This window comes from Puntigrus tetrazona, unplaced genomic scaffold (assembly GCF_018831695.1).
Source record: "Puntigrus tetrazona isolate hp1 unplaced genomic scaffold, ASM1883169v1 S000000130, whole genome shotgun sequence".
Lineage (NCBI taxonomy): Eukaryota > Metazoa > Chordata > Actinopteri > Cypriniformes > Cyprinidae > Puntigrus > Puntigrus tetrazona.
The window spans coordinates 1,241,687-1,258,169 of NW_025047807.1; the positions used below are offsets into that span (position 1 = coordinate 1,241,687).

The 16,483-nt window shown below is 41.3% G+C and overlaps 2 protein-coding genes across 3 annotated transcripts; both read right to left on the reverse strand.

Annotated features, from left to right (window-relative positions):
- Window positions 1-715: 715 nt before the first annotated feature.
- On the reverse strand, window positions 716-9,765 carry foxk2a (forkhead box K2a). Of its 2 annotated transcripts, none has more exons than XM_043230003.1 (9): window positions 8,843-9,765; window positions 7,656-7,850; window positions 7,410-7,551; window positions 7,128-7,274; window positions 6,233-6,426; window positions 5,064-5,260; window positions 4,660-4,953; window positions 3,474-3,674; window positions 716-2,400 (listed from the first exon to the last, which is right to left on the reverse strand). In XM_043230003.1, the coding sequence occupies exons 1-9, from the start codon at window positions 9,133-9,135 to the stop codon at window positions 2,225-2,227; spliced, it is 1,839 nt and encodes a 612-aa protein (XP_043085938.1). In that variant the 5' UTR covers window positions 9,136-9,765; the 3' UTR covers window positions 716-2,224. The 2 variants fall into 2 exon arrangements, with proteins under 2 accessions (XP_043085938.1, XP_043085940.1); XM_043230005.1 differs by having other exon boundaries at window positions 4,660-4,941; window positions 8,843-9,762.
- Window positions 9,766-10,237: 472 nt separating this feature from the next.
- wdr45b (WD repeat domain 45B) lies at window positions 10,238-16,184 on the reverse strand. Its single transcript, XM_043230006.1, has 10 exons — window positions 15,962-16,184; window positions 14,089-14,163; window positions 13,749-13,850; window positions 13,533-13,620; window positions 12,612-12,706; window positions 12,317-12,507; window positions 12,079-12,164; window positions 11,890-11,991; window positions 11,674-11,795; window positions 10,238-11,528 (listed from the first exon to the last, which is right to left on the reverse strand). Exons 1-10 carry the CDS (start codon window positions 16,026-16,028, stop codon window positions 11,422-11,424), a joined length of 1,035 nt encoding a protein of 344 aa, XP_043085941.1. The 5' UTR covers window positions 16,029-16,184; the 3' UTR covers window positions 10,238-11,421.
- Between the last annotated feature and the right edge of the window lie 299 nt (window positions 16,185-16,483).

Genomic DNA, 16,483 nt, shown 5'->3' on the forward strand with positions numbered 1-16,483 from the left:
AAATTAAGACCCCTATCATTAATTCATCAGCGCAGTCACGAATCGGACAACCTGTGCGACAAGCAGAACAAGATGGACAGCGGGTCATGTTTCCCATCAACACCCGAGGTGCGAGCGAGAGCGATATCGAATGATCCGAACGCCTTCGAAAATCACACAACCCCGAAGAAACCCGTCGGCCGCAGAAGAAGAACACATCCCATCGCTCCTGTTGCTGTGAACGCGTGAAAAAGATTTTTAATGACCATTTAACAGGTTAATGTTACCTTGGAAGAAACGCAGGCTACTTTGGTACAAAATGATGATAATAATAATAGGCACAATAAACAGGAAAGAATTATAAGATATTGAGTAACAATGCCACGTCGCTCCCTAAAAATTTAACAATCATTTTCTGTCATCAAGCTAACTTTAGAATCTTTATCCATAAATTGTTTCCTTTGTTTCTTAACCCGGTTCTTATGAGCAATCAACAACAACCCGAAAAGATAATTGTATTTCAAAATAAATCATATTTTGGGCCTGCTGAGTGTTCTTTAACTTCTCATGGAGAGCCAACAAAGCCTTTCACAATAACAGACCGGCTAAAGAGAACAAGAGACATCCGTTTAAAAAACACACGGTGGTTTCTTTCATTTGGACTTCTCCCAGAAGTTGGATACTGTTGCAGTAGCAACATACAGTGCCATCTTCACCAGCCACACAAATACAGAACAGAAATTATGGAGTTTTTAATTTAATTTATAAAAAAATGCATAAACCCACTGAAGCTGAACAACATCTACCACTTATTTTTCCTTGTGGAACATGTACTATCTGTGAGACTCTTTCAGTTGTTTGAACAGAATAAAATAATATTAACAGGCAAAGAGACAATTTCAACACAAAGATAACAAACACAGCCAACGACATCTTGAATAGAAAAGGAAAAACAATGGGGAGGAAAGGAAATATCAGAAACAAAAAGGTAAGTGCAGTAATGATCCCAATCGTATAAAATATTATTTTGCAATTATTATTATTATTATTTTTTTTTTATCATCTTCAGCAGTTTCCTGCAGTCAGGAAACGAATCAGATACAGCACATTTTCTCAACACGTTCATGCAAGCTGATATATTTTAACAAAGTACAAATGGAATTATATTTATCTCATAGGTTACTGGTTAAAATATGAAAAAAAAGAGAATGTGAGTAAACATCATTTTGATTTGATGTAATAGCAAGTAACTCAAACCCTCGATAGTGTTTTTTTTCCGGAAAAATAAAATAATAAAAAATGAAGAAACTACATTCATTTCCATGACCACAAGTCCACGTCTTTAAAAAATTAAAAAGAAAATGGAAAAGAAAAGAGAATTGACTTCACTTCAGCACTGCCTGTTTAGTTGAGTATTTGTGCCTCAGGAAACACACACAAATAAGATCCTAAAGTACACGTACGACAAAATACTGCATATCTACTAAAGACTGCATTAGGTAGGTGGACATGGTAGCTAGCTGCCATGATACAGGAAGGGAAAAGAACAAAACAAAACAAAAAAAAACTCCCCACATTTCCTTTTGCCCAAGAGAAAAACGCTCATTTCTCCATCTGTGAATATAAAGTTGAAATAAGGAGCAGGTTCACATTTTAAGAGCTAATCGGTGTTAAATGATGTTTGGCAAGTTCATATCTGCCCTGTCTTTTCAGTCGAATGCAAGTGTTCAAGACCTCTGACTGGGAACGGGGGGAAGTTGCGAGCACACATCTGATACGCATGCGTGACGTTACATTAATATTTATATCGGTCATTGGCCGGTCGTTTGTTCGGTAACACAAAGGGGGTTCCGTCTATTTGCTCTCCATCCACGTTCAGCTTTGAGTTCATAGCGATGGAGACCTTCTCTTCTGGGTTACACCCATGATACATTTTAATTTATAACTTCAAGTAGGCTATATTAATATATGTGTGTGCATATATCTGTGAGTATTTACCTATTCACGTAAAAAGGCCCACCGTCCCTCCTTCAGAACAACAACAACGCTCTTTTCTCCTCCACCTCGCGTTTCTCTCGCCCCGATTCTAAACGTTACTTTTTCTCCGAAATCCACCGACTTTCGTCTCACCTCACTATTTGGCACCTCGGATTCATTAACTGATGATGTGGCTGCAGCAGGTGCGTGGCAGGCGGGGAGAAACAAAAAAAAATGGGTTGAGGTCAAAGGTCAAGACGTGGCTGCCCTAGTCGGTGGCGTTCTGCTTGTCTCTCTCCGCTGTGATGGGGACGACGTCCCCTCCGTCTTCAGTCTTGGCTCTTTTGGTGTCGGGCTGCTCCGCTTGCTCTGCTCCGTTTTGCCGTTTGGTTGGTAGAGACGCCGAGGCCGAGGCGTGGGTCGCCAGCATGTGCAGAGGACTCGCTGAAAAACAGCAGACGGGCCGAGTTCAAAGCTAGAACTTCTCAATATTCTCTCAGAAAAACAAATAAAATAATAATAAAAATTTATTTTATATATATATATATATATATATATATATATATATATATATATATATATATATATATATATATATATATATATATATAATATAAATATAAAATAAAATATAAATTAAGCTATACAGGTTAAGTATTCCGTTTTAATATGTTGGTCAAATTTCCACTAACTTAATATTTATTGTTTCTTTTCTCAAATCCTCACGCCCTCAACCTTTCATTTCGCGTTTTTATTCTCCCCTCGTTATTCATTTTTAATTCCGTTTTCACATGTGGCAAACATAATTAAGAAATGAAAGATTTTGTGGCCGTTAATTATGCACTCATTCTAACCAGCCCTCATTTCAGTTGAATCATGGGTTATCTAGGGAGCAAACTGATGAAACGGACCGTGGCCCTGTCAAAGCACAGCACCTGACGTAACCTGGAGAAACTGTAATCAAACTTGACTTCATTTCTAAATTTCTATTGTTCTTGCATGTTGAATGGCTTTGTATTGCCACTATATTAATGTTCCTTTAAAACTTGGATCAGGTTAAAAGCATAATTTGTACCCTAGTGAATTATTTAAAAAAAAAAAGACCCAGTCCTGTCACCGTCACTCACATGCATGCAGCCCAAAAGTTGCACTTATCTACCTTGTTACATCATAAAGTAAAAGATACCAAATCTATCGTTGCATCAAACTTCCTTTAATATAAGCTCTTTTTAGAGTAACAAACTTCTGAAGCTCACAGGACGTTTTTATAGTTCAATGACCATGTGTCTCAAAATATCCAGGGAGTTTAGTTTTAGTTCACGATCCCTTTAAAACACCACAATTAAAATTACATTACATCTATGAAAGATTAAGCTATGATGCTGTGCACCGAAACATTAAGAGTTAAATAAATAACCATCCATCTAATAAACGTGTAAGCTAGGTCATAAATTCTGAAATCGTGGCTGTAATTCCAATGTAAATACAGAGTGAAAACACGGATGTTGGTTCCTGACCTGTGTTGCCAGATCCTTGGACAGCAGCGACTACATGCGTCCCATTTTGAGTGATGGCCTTGACGGGCAGTTGATGTTGGCCAATTGGAGCCTGTTGCACTATTGTAACGGTCTGTATGGGACTGGACTGGGACGTCTGAAGGATGCGACTCGTCCCACCTATAGAAGTGGTTGTAATAGCAGGCACCGGCTCCACTTTCACTGAGAAATGAGAAAAACCAGAATTAAATATTAGCAATTCTCTCCGATATCAAAACGGTTCATGTACATGCAGACAGTCTCAATCTAGTCTTGCATAGCCAGACCTTCAGAGCGACGGCTGAAGGTCTGGAATACATGGCAGGTTACAAGCCTGCCCATAAGGCTATTTAACTGACGTTGTCAAGCAACCAATCACAGTTAGTTTCGTTCAACATCACGTTTCGGGGGCGTGGAAATGTCACCACAATAACAATCCGGTCTGCAAAACTCTTGAGACTAGTCTTAATCTTTAAACTCGTTCACAATGACACGATGGCTGGATATACATCACAAAGAATTGGATGTGAAATACTGATTTGAGTTAAACTCAAATAAAATGCATTCGGTAAGCGAGTCAAAAACAATCATCCTCTTCACAAAAGAAATGCTACTACAACAATACCATTTCTAATAATTTCATTTTCAACAGGATCCTCAACTGAGATGCAAGTTGACTGCGGTTCAGTCGGATTAAAATGAAAGAGTATGAGGTGTGATACGATGCACATGAAACAAGCGTGACTTCAGGCACTCTTACGGGCAGCCTATAACACGGCGCTATTTTATTTGGCATCCCACAGGACCAACCCGGCCTGCAAACCGTCTTACTCGGGCCTGAAGGAAGAGTACAAGCTAATAGCACATTCGCTATGAACCGTTTTTGCACCACCACTGGCAACACTGACCCAACCAGTTATTCACAGACGAAAAAAAGAAGAGTTGGAACATTAATCTACTAGAGACCAAAATAAAAAAAGACTGCAGTGTTGACTTTTTCATGATTCAACAAGTATAAAAACAGTGTTATCGGTCATAACCTCTGCAGAGAGAAAACTTTGTGCATTCGGCTGCATGCCTACACTGAGCCACTCCAGAGAGCGGACCGGTACAGATCCAACTGGCAAAAAACACTACGCCAAAATACAGTTTAATTCTGCATGCTCACCTTTGAGCTCCTGGTGCTCTCCGTTTTCATGCGTTTCTGCTTTAATGATGCTGGACTGGGTAAACACAGGCTCTGCCACGTGCGTTTTGGCTGCAGACAGGCCGGTCACAGTTGCAACGGAAACAGCAGGGATCTGATGCACCACATGGACCGTCTGCATGACAGGCTGCTGGGACGAGGGAGCGGAGACCGGTGTGGCGACGGCGTAGGTCACAGGTTTGATGGTCTGCGGTAGCTGCCGCTGAACTGTGATGAGAACCGGTTGGGTGTTGAGAGGCGAACCTGTGTGGAAACCTAGGTTTTGTTACAACGCAGCAGTGGGAGAAAGTCTGATTGTCTAGTGAACCAATCAGTCAAGTTTGTAAAAATCACACTCAACGCGCAATACATTTTAATGACCTTACCTGGAGCGTTCTGTGCAAAGCAGGCCTCTTGTATGACTGCTAATTTGGGCTGAACGGCTGGGGCAGGAGTGGAGGCAGGCGTTGGCTCCGGGTCCATCGGTACAGGTGAGCCTTCTCTTGATAGGCTGTCTGGTGTCTGAACGCCGCTGGAGTGAGCCGATAGTGCCCCCGTGTGGTTAGGAGATGCCGGAGCGCTCCTGAGATGGGAAGAGAAGAAAACGAAATAAACTCAAGTGATATAGGCCTGTTTGTTTTACATTGGGGGGAAAAAAGCATTAATTTGAGAGATCCACTCCAACGTGAAAGCATATAAGAGCAATTTAAATCGTGACTACATCAATTTAGGAACAGTTCATGCAAAAATAATTCTATCACCATATACTCTAAATCAGGGGTGTCATACTCAATTCCTGGAGGGCCGGAGCCCTGCAGAGTTTAGATTCAACCCTGCTAAATCACATATACTATGCATGTCTGAAGTACTTGATTAGCTGGATAAGGCGCGTTTAATTAGGGTCGCATCTAAACTCTGCAGGGCTCCGGCCCTCCAGGAATTTAGTTTGACACCCCTGCTCTAAATTCACGCTCCATGATTTTCAAAATCTTCGGACACCGTTGTTTTCAAACTGCATGACTATTCGGGGTAGCATTCGGTTGCCGCTGTGTTCACGCTGCATAGGTTATGCACTGCAGGACTTTACAATAGGAAGAATCGCTGCAAACTATGTTTCACAACCAAACGAATGCAAGAACTGAAAGAAATATGCAAGTTCACATGAATTCTCGAGAGAGACAAGTTCACGATGCGAGACAGCGAAAGAAAAAGAAAAAAGATTATGGAGGAGGAAATGGTTGTTGTGATATTGTGGTCTATAACCCTTTCATTGGCTGCAGCTCATTGATGTATTTTAGTCAGAAATCATTTCACACAGCAAGATTCTGAATCGATCTCTTAGACCACATCTTTGATAATTCACACTGTGTGGTGGTCACTCACGTAACCGATTTGCCTCTCATTTCGGGCATTTGTCTGTGATTTCGTAAAACCTGTATGCAAGTGAAAATCAGAGCTAAAAATCACGCAGCGTGATCTTTGCGTTACTCAGCTTCATGTCTTACAATAGGCTTATAGTAACAACTAGGGAAAAATATTAACAATGAATAATCACCTGGATGAGAGAGGGCCGAGCGGGGTCCTGAAACACGGCACACCTCGCGGTCTCCGCTTGCGGAAAGCTTGTTCGATGAGCTTTCCTTCAGACGAGGGGTCTATTCTCCAGAAAGAGCCTTTACCCGGCTCCTCTTGAGATCGGGGCACTTTGATAAAATAGCGGTTTAAGGACAAATTGTGACGAATCGAGTTCTGCAAGAGGGAGAGGAATACGACGTTTAACAATTTGGTAACCATTTATGGTGCAAATGAGATATAATGCAAATAAGTTTTACGTCGCAAGGGTGAAGCAGCTCTGTGATCACTCTCCAGTAGAACACTATTAGCGTGCAAAATGAGCAATAGCTTGTGACTAGAGTTTTGTGTGGTTTGTCAGATATTTAGATAACAGCCTCGTTTAAGAGTCTGCATTACATATAAAATTGTTTCAAATGTTGAGATCCTTCTGAAGGTTTGGAGTAATTCTCAGCTCTTTGGTCTTTAAGGGATAAAAGCTTTATCTTCTTTAAATTATAAATGTGGATGATCATGTATTCATGTACCCATCGGTGTGACAGAACAAGTTTTTTTTTCATATCAAAAGCACTGAGATTCCTCATGGTATGACCTCTTTAGATATTCTGACTAATTCATTAAGCAACTAACAAGTGCTTGTTACTCTAAGCTCCATTAAAAGTGTAAATTATTGTGGTATGCATTTTGCAGATCTAAAAAAACAAAATGCTAAACAATAATAATGAATAAAATCTGCTCAACAAGCTAACCTCATCCGCTCAGAAATGTAACTGCACTAAAACAATGACTGAATACATTAAATGACTAAATGACTAACTGATTAAAAAACGGTCTCAAGACTCTCCACACGGCACACAGAAGAACTGATTGACACTCACTTGCCAGCCCTTGTCTGCCGTCCTGTAATAAGGATAATTCTTAGTAATGTGGGTATATATTCCATTCAGCGTTAGTTGTTTGTCTGGTGCCATTGTGATGGCCTGAACAATAAGTTGCGCATACGAGTAAGGAGGCTTAGAGTCATCCTGTTAAAGACAAAAAAACAACAACAACATTGGGTTACTGCATTTCACATTTGACCAATCGGTTTCAGAAATGTCCAACGGTGGAAGAGCGAAACGAGACATCAATATTCTATACGGCAAAAAAACATCTCATACTTTTGGACTGTCTCCTCCAGATGCTTCCTTGTCATTTTCAGATTGGGAGTTTTCGTTGATGAGATCGGCTGTGAGACCGCGGCCCAATTTATAACTGGACAGCCCCGCGCCTCGGGGACTTGACGGACAGGAGTTGGCGGCGCTGGCGAAAGACGACACCGTAAATTAAATCGGCGATTTAAAAATGAGCCTAACGATTGCTAGGGCTTTGGAATAAGTCGGTGTGAGTCTCGTCAATGAGCTTACCTGATTGTACCTGTTGGAGACGGGAGGGGGCTCATCAGGTGGGCGATGTTGTCTGGAATGTTGATGGTCAGCGGCGAGATTTGGGGTTGGACCGCTTTCACAGGAGACTCCGGCGCGTTCCTGCGGTCTCTCTTGTCGCTGGACAAGGCAGTGAACGTAATTTTGATATTCGTGCTGGGAAATCGGAAAGTACACCTGAAAATTTGGAAACGGGGGGTTAGATTTTCAAACACTTGTGCGCCAATTCATAGAGTAGCACATTGAAATCAAAGCTGATACACAAACCAGCCAGCAACAGAATAGTCGAGCCGTTTATATACGGACACCAGCTTGACCCGATTACATGATATATGCATACCATCAGCTATATATCTGAACCTCTTAAAGAGTTTAAGTTCACATCTCACATACAGAATGTAAAAAGTGGAATTAATAAATTGAGGTGAAGTTTATATGATACAGATGCATCCCTTCGCAACAATATAACACAAGGTCATAACTTGACATCCATCATGCACATAACGGAATCACTATAAACGTAAACAAACTGTATATTTATGCAAACGTTTCAACTTTTTAGTAATGCACGCATTGCCACGAAACGCAAAAGAAAAGGGAAACGTGTGACTACAATACAACACAAACGACATATTCTCATGAGCATTAATTAAGAGTGCATGAAAACATTATTGATGTTTAAGAGGCTATTGCTATTGTTTCCGATGACCATTTCCGATCCTTTCATGTTAATTAGAGTCCCAAGCATACGTCATATTTCATTAACTTAAAGATTTCGGTCAGCTGAGGGCATCGGGGAACTGAATGAACCCAAGACACCGACCAGAGCGTGTTTTATCTCAATGGCAATAACACCATTACTGCGGTCGTACGTTATGCTGGAATCTTATGAAAGGTGCCATTGATATCCAATAGGGTCGGCTGGAAAAAAGATAACGACAAAAGCAAAGAAAGCCATCAAGCGTTGTGAATAATGTTGTGTAAACAGTCTGAGGTGAACGGCTAGCAGTTGTGCTAATCGAAGGCTGCAGCGCGAGACGTGCGTTAGTCGAGGTTGTCATAATCGACACGTGCTGCTCGCGAAACAAAACAAATACCGCGAGGGATCGCCACAAACGCCTTCGAGCGACCGGCGCTGGTCTAATTCCTACCGACAGTCGTGTGCTTACATGCGGGGAAGCTGGAGAGGAGGAGCCCCTCGCCTCTGAAACACCCCGTCCACGAACACCCCGTTTTTGCCGAGGCATCGAAGGTAGAAATCTCCGCTTCCCGTTCCATCCTCGCCGGCGGAGAAAATCTCGAGGTGCCTCCGTGAAATGAAGCTCGAGTGGCCCATGCTCACGTCCACGGAGCCTTGTGACGAATTCCGACCGATGGTGACCGAGCGCTTCTTCATCAGATACTCGAATTCTCGGCCCTCGAGCCGGGCAACAACCGACCCTGACATCCCGCTCACCGCCATCTTTATTATTTCTCTTGACGGGAATTTGAGACTATCGAAATGAAGGAGCGGACTGCTGATGCGCGGTCGGGAGGCCTGTTTGCAAATTTAGTGGGGGGGATCGAATCAAAGGATGAGAAATAAATACGAAGGAACGTGCCAAGTCCAGGGACAGCGGCTCCAACCCACAGCCGCGACAGAGAGAATGAGAAAACGATCAACTCTACCAAACAAACCCTGGAGGCGGGGCCGGGCTGATTGGCAGCGGTGGCGACCAATGGCTCTGCGGTTCGCGAGGAGAAAAATGGAACGCACCAATCAGCAGTGAGACGAGCGAGCGTGTAGCGCTGAGGGTTGGTTGCGCCGTGTGCTGGCTGACACGCATGTAATTGGTGTGTTCTTAAGAGGCGGATTGGCGATGCTACAGACTTTGGTTACTGATGCTGCCGTTTCACGGCATCCTACGCATAAAATAGCACGCGTAGACTACAATGGTGGTTTTAACGAAAAGCAGATTTGAAGGCGATATGATAAACCACTCGTCTCCACAGGACTTCGGTTGCCTTGGCAATAATCGTGTCTTAATTACGCTTATATTAGGAACCCAGCTTGGAAACGGTTCCATAGCACCCTCTTCTATTACGGGTACATCAATACAGTCTACTCTGTTAAAGGTGCTTCTGTGATGTTAGCATGCTGCATTGCATATTAAAGCTAAATCACATACAATGCAAAATCTACGGATCGTTTTAATATTTTCTTTACCATACACCGTGAACAACTAATCAACACAAAAGGTAAAATTTACTCAGTAAACTAGCAGATTTATCACGTTAATCTAGTCTTGCATAGCCAGACCATTTTCTATTGCCCTACTCCAACCGTGTACATAAATCTACCCTGCATTTTTACTTAAAAAAAGAAATCTGTATGATTTATAAGCTTTTAGTCTGTGCGCATTCAAGTACCCACCAGAATACAACTTACAAACAGAAAAAAGGACATTAATTCTAAAATAATACACTCGCACATATCTTTCCATCAAGAAAAAAATAATCACACGAAAGCCATCTGTCCGGTCTTTAGAGGCCTACATACAAACTACGTGAAAAAATAGCCATTCTTGATTTTACAATCATCTTTAATTTGTCATATGATACTGATTTCTGTGGCCATCTTCTTCATGAAATTTTGCGTCATCACTTGCACGTTATCAATGACAAAAAGCATCAAACGAGTAACAAAATAGCTTATAGATACATTTCAAAGAACGGTTATAAGAATTAAGACAAAAAAAAAACATAAAAACACTACGTTCTTCAGGTGGTAAGACCGGCACCCTGCTAGAATCTGAGTGCATTAGTCTTTAAAAAAAAAAAAAAAAACATTGGGGTGTCAGTGACTACTGCAACACTACATAAAGTGCTATTTCTACAGGTAATAAACAAAAAGATGCGGTTTAATGCATTCATCTGCAACCAGATTTGAATTATAATACAATTCGCCTCTTGTAAAGTAGCAACGTAGTTATTCTCAATTACCTTGGGAAGAAAACAGAATTTTAGAGTTGATCATTTTATTTTAAACCATTTAGAGTGTAAATGTGGATTAAATACGACGATGCGGTTCTTCCTTCCACCCCACGGCCTAATATGTTGTGCATATCCGTCACATACCCTGTGTGATAGTACGGTGACTGAAGGAAAACTTTTACAGAGCACTGATTATATTAATTCGAAGCCAACAAATACGTGAAATGAGAAGCACACATTTACACCATAAAATAGCCGTTTTGTTATACTAGTCTAAATACTATGTAGTTACATCATTTTCAGCCAGTATCCTGCGTTCGTACAGCAAGAAAAACAATATCTAATACTAACAAATAGTTTGCAAATACATAGTGTGAATGATGTACATGTTTACACCCGCTGCTGCTCTTAGTTCCTGCATTACATTAGGTTTTGTTAGTGGACAAAGAGATTCGCTCTCGCTACCTAGCCAAGGACATCCAAAGCTTAAAAAATCCCATGGAAGACGTTTTAAAAAATGTTGTTCTTTCAAAAAAATAAGGTTTCCCTCGTGTCACTCCATGTGTTTTCTGCAGTCACAGTTTTTCAGTCATCTCTCGACGCGTTCAAGGAAACGTCTCTCATGTTTGAATCAAGAGACTACTATTATAGTTTCTTTTGGTCTCTCCTCCACATGTTACCGTCGTCTCCAAAAAGTCCGTGTTAGGAATGCCGCTCGAGTCCTTCGACATCCTCGTGAAAGAAACGACCTGGTAAAGCGAAGCAGCGTCCACGCTCAGATCTTCTCATCAGTCATTTCCAGGAACTGAGCGTAAACATCCCTTGAACACTCCCCTTTTTGGTTGAACAGAAACTTGTAGTAGCTGCCGTCAGCACAAATAGCTGGAGGAGGGTTGGAGGGAAAGTTAGTCACTAAAGAGCTGAGAGCGAACAGTTCTCCGAGTCATATGATCAAACGAGCACAGCACATGCATGTTTTACACGGCTACACATGTTTAAAGTGTGCATTTAATACGCTTCACTCTACCTATAACAGCGTTGGGTTCTGTTCCAAAGGCACAGACGCAGGGCGAGCCGGACGGGACCTGGAACTTGGAGAAACTCCATTTGGAGCTGAAATACTTGGGGAGGAAACTGGCCGATGCCAAGCTGTGGTAAAAGAAGGGTTGAAGACCGTAAACAACGCAGCGTAAAATGCCAGATAGCAAAATAGCGAGGCTTTCCAGCGCGTTCTGACACAAACCTGGACTGCTTGTTCCTTTTGGGATCCTCTGCAGCAAATATGTGGACCGTGCCATGGTCACTCGATACACAGATAAGAGAGGCATCTTGGTTGAAATTGATGCTGAAACAGAAATACGATACAATTATAAATACACACATATTCCCCTTTACAGTAATACAATAGGACAGCATGGGTGCAGTGGATTACCAGTATATATTGGCAGTTTGCGATCCTCTTCTCAGCTCCTGAATAAGATGACCTGCTGAGGTGTCGAATATTCTGATCAGGGTCCCCTAGAGAGAACACATTTTCTCCGTTAGCCAATCGCTGACATGCTGCGCTACGCGAATCAAGCGACGTGATCAAATCTGTTTTGCTCTGCATGCCACGCGAAGAGAGGCATGATTAGTTCACGCCAAAATCAACCGTGCCAATGAAAACTGACTTTTTCAGATGCCGTGGCTATCCGTGTGCCCTGAAGGTTGAGAGCGATGCAGCACAGAGCTCCTTCATGTGCAGGAATATCCACGGGCGGTTTCTCTGTATTGGCCAGATCTACAATCTGAACGTGTCCGGAGTGAGTGGCTGGAAACGCTAGCAATGAATTGTTGCTGTTTGGGCACAAGACACACAAACCTGCAAAGACATCAGAGTTTTATATTCGTCCTGTGAAGGTTAACAGGTACCAACGCTCGTGGTTTAGCTTGAGACCACCGATGAATCGCTACAACACGACGTACCTTTAGGGTTATAGCATGTTTCAAAGACATGCAGCTGATGAGGATTATGAGTAAATGTGAAGACTTTTATCATGGAGTCCAGGACCACCACGATTCTGAAACACAAAACAAACCAGACTTGGCTCTTTGTTCTTTATTAGGAACTTAGGAGCTAATCTTGATTTTTTTTTCCCCTATAAATCCTCAAACTAAGGGCCAGCGTTGTTGGAGGGCTGCTTTCTTGGTGTCTGTGTATATTGGTGTACGCTGTGGAGAGCTTCAAAGGTTTCTTATTTTAATGGGTTTTTGAAGTGTTGCACAAATCATAGACTTGTCTGACGCAACGGCCAATCAGAGGTGTTAAGGTTAGTCAGAATCCACTCATTAGTTTTCTTTTAGCGTGCTGCATATACACCAATCCTCTCATTTTAACCAACAAAATGTGGATATAAATGTAAATAAGATTGCTATGCGAGAGTGCAGGACACTCGACATATCTTCAGTTATCATAAGGGGGCTAGCTTTTTGGCTATAATCCATTTGCAATTTGAATAAAAGTCACGAAACCGACAGTTAAATCCACAATAATATCTACCCGAGTAGCTTTAATAAGCATCTACAGTTAGATCCTCAAATACAATTAAAGAGTTAAAGTGTTTCATTACCAACTTGCCACTTTTTAAAAGCAATTTTTCAAAGCTTTGTGACATGTTTTTACATTATAAAAATGTGTTCCAAGTGTTTTTGCTAGAGCAATAAATTGGTGCAGCACTGAGAAATGTTTCTATTATGAATGGTATCCTACTGACATTTCTGCACATTTTCACGCATGAAAATAATTTTAAAAATATATCTTTAAAATATCCTGAATCGGTCAAATAAATATTATACCAATTAATTTAAAATGAAGAATACGTCTACAAGAGCATATGAATTCAATACCTGTCACGTCGAAGCTTAACTGCTTTGACCTCTGTGGAAAACTCAATCTCTATCACGGTCTTCTTCTTCAGGTCATCCCAAATCATCACTAACACAAAACATGAAAGATTTACTTGCTGAAATATTCTGCGTGTCAACTAGATGCCAAATCCAGTAGAACATGCAATAAAAAGGCAAAAAGACACCAAGCAACTGCCTTCTCGAAGAGAAACATACCTTTGTTGGGAGGGTACTTTGGTTTTTTCCCACCTCCAACAAGTGCAAGATAATTGCATCGAAAAAGCATCTCCACGTGACCAACTCCTCCCTCAAGAAACTCTGAGAGCAAAGAGAATTAATGACAGTCAACAGCTACTGCAATAAAGCAGGGATATTGCCGCTGACAAATACCCCATAAACGGGTCAATGAATAACTGTTGCAAAATGTTAATCCTTATGTTTCTGGAAAAATGATTTCAGAGTTTATACTAAACTTCTACGAGACTAACATACGCCTTCATGTTTTTAACTGAATATCTGCAGAATTTCACATGTCATAAAAAAACAGCACACTCACCTTGTTTTTCCTTTTCTTTGAGAGGATCTGTGTTATAAACCCTGAATCCATTTTCCATTCCACATGCAAAACATCCTGGTAAGCGGAAAAAAAAGATACTTTAAGGGAAACACTTGTGATTTCCTGCTGCTTTACAGTTTCGCCTTTAAGAGAACCATCCTACAGAGGGACTAAACATCCGCATGAACCCTGTATGTCTATGTGTGCTTAACAGTTCACGAGAATTCAGGCACATGTACAGCTCTGGAGAAAAATAGATAGGCAGGGCTGAAGGGAAAAGCCCTTCAACAATGAGAAGCAAAGAAGAGCCAGTCAAGGGTTTGCAAAAGACCAGGACAGGAATAAAGTCACCTTCTCTGATTGGTAAAAAAATTATGCTTCGCCCAATACCTGGTTATCTAATGGTTAGACAGACCTGGACAGGCCTACAAGCCATCCTCTATGACATTTGTTGGGGGATCGGAGAAGATCTAGGGGTGCTTCAGCAAGGCTGGAATCAAGGTCAAATAATCTTTACATGAGTGCAACGATGTCCTGGAAGAAATTGTTCTTCCTTCTGCTCTGATTTATTTCTCCCCAGCAGGAGAATGCTCCGGGCCACGCAAACGGGTCAATCGAGGTGTGGATGGAGGACCAGCCAAACAAGACCCATGACCCGAACCCCACCGAAAACCTCCGGAATGTGATCAAGAGTAAGATGGATGGTCACAAGCCATCATAAAGCCGAGCTGCTTGAATTTTCGTGCCAGGAGCGGCATAAAGTCGACCAACAGCAATGTGACAGACTGGAGGAGAGCATGCCAAGACGCATGAAAGCTGCGAGCGAAAATCAGGGTTATTCCACCACATATTGATTTCTGAACTCTTACATTAGTATCACGTTGTTCAAAAATAAACATGCGCTTGTTTTCTTTGCTTTATTTAAGGTGTGATGACTTTCTGCAAATAATAAATGCTCCGTATTATTTTATAATTTTGCCAGTACTTAACATAAGAAAACAACACGCATGCAAAAAGTAAAACCAGAGAAACGGATCAGTTTTGCAGTTGTCCAGAGCTGTATGGAGGGAGAGAGCCTTACAATGCTGCATGTCAGCACTCTGTTTTGATGACAAAAGACGAGCACTGTTATTCACTTATTAACGGGTCTTTATGACTTCCACTTCCGGCTATGACTCGGTGTAAATGACTGTGCCAGAAAGCAACCTGCATTAATCCTAAATTTAAACCGCTATCTTCCCCATTTTCATAGGCTATGCGTCAGTAAATGCTGCTTTTATAATACAGTTAGGCGAGCCCACATACGTTAGTTGTTAACGCATTGCTTTATGAGACGTAATTCAAATAAACTTAAATTAGCATTACATTTTACACTGCCAAACAGTGTTAATCGAGTTCACTAAAACCCAAATGCCCAGATTAATTCCCTGGAAGTCACATTAACGCTATAGCAGTTGTTGAGCTAGCGCTGGTATTAGCCTGGCTACAGCTGTCAACGTTTATTTGATCATTTGTTGTTACCTTTTAAGAACATCGCAGTTTGTGTGAATGTATACAGTTGTCGGTCAATTAAAGCACAAACAATGAATTACAATAAAATAAAAACGCTGACAGCAGCCCTAAAACCAAGGCACTCATGTGACTTATTGTGGCTAACCAGCTGTTCAAGTTCGCTAGCTTGCTAGGCAAAACAGCAATCTTGTTTATTAAGTGCGATGCATCTTTCAAATAGACGGTTGGACTTACAACTTCTAAATAAAAAAATATGTGTTTTTGGTGTCTAACATCAATAACAGTTCACTGTCCTCTGTAATTCTTAAAGGTAATGGCAAGAGTGATGTTAGCTTGCATTAGCTAATAGTAAACATCTTACCGTGATCCTGGTTAAATCCGGCATAAAGTAATCCATTACCGTGGGGATTGGATGGTAATAAATTCATAGTGCTTGGCGTTTTTGCTAATCTAAAAGAAGAAACTGTAAGCCTAATTAAAGGACGGCATTCCTCTAAGAAGGCTGGGGCTGGCAGGCTAATGCTAGGTACATGGGGTTTAATATCATGACTGTCTCTCCAGCCAGGAAATAAAGTTGGCAGAGCGCCTGTCGTTCCTCCTTTCTCCGGTTTAAGCGCAGGATGCGACCCGGATCATAGAGTAATCTTTCCTGCAGGAATCTCAGTGTTTAAGCATTATGTGGTCCGTTTAATTTACTGTCTTTAAATCAGATATTGAAAAAACATAGAACTTTCGGCGATATACACATGACTTAAATTGACTTTTACCGACCTCTGTGTATGTTTTAAAGCATGCGGTTACTGTGCTGCAATAAAAACGCGGTTTTGCTGAAGATTTATTGAAAAGGGGGCATATGTGATATGTTAGATTTTATTTAAAAATA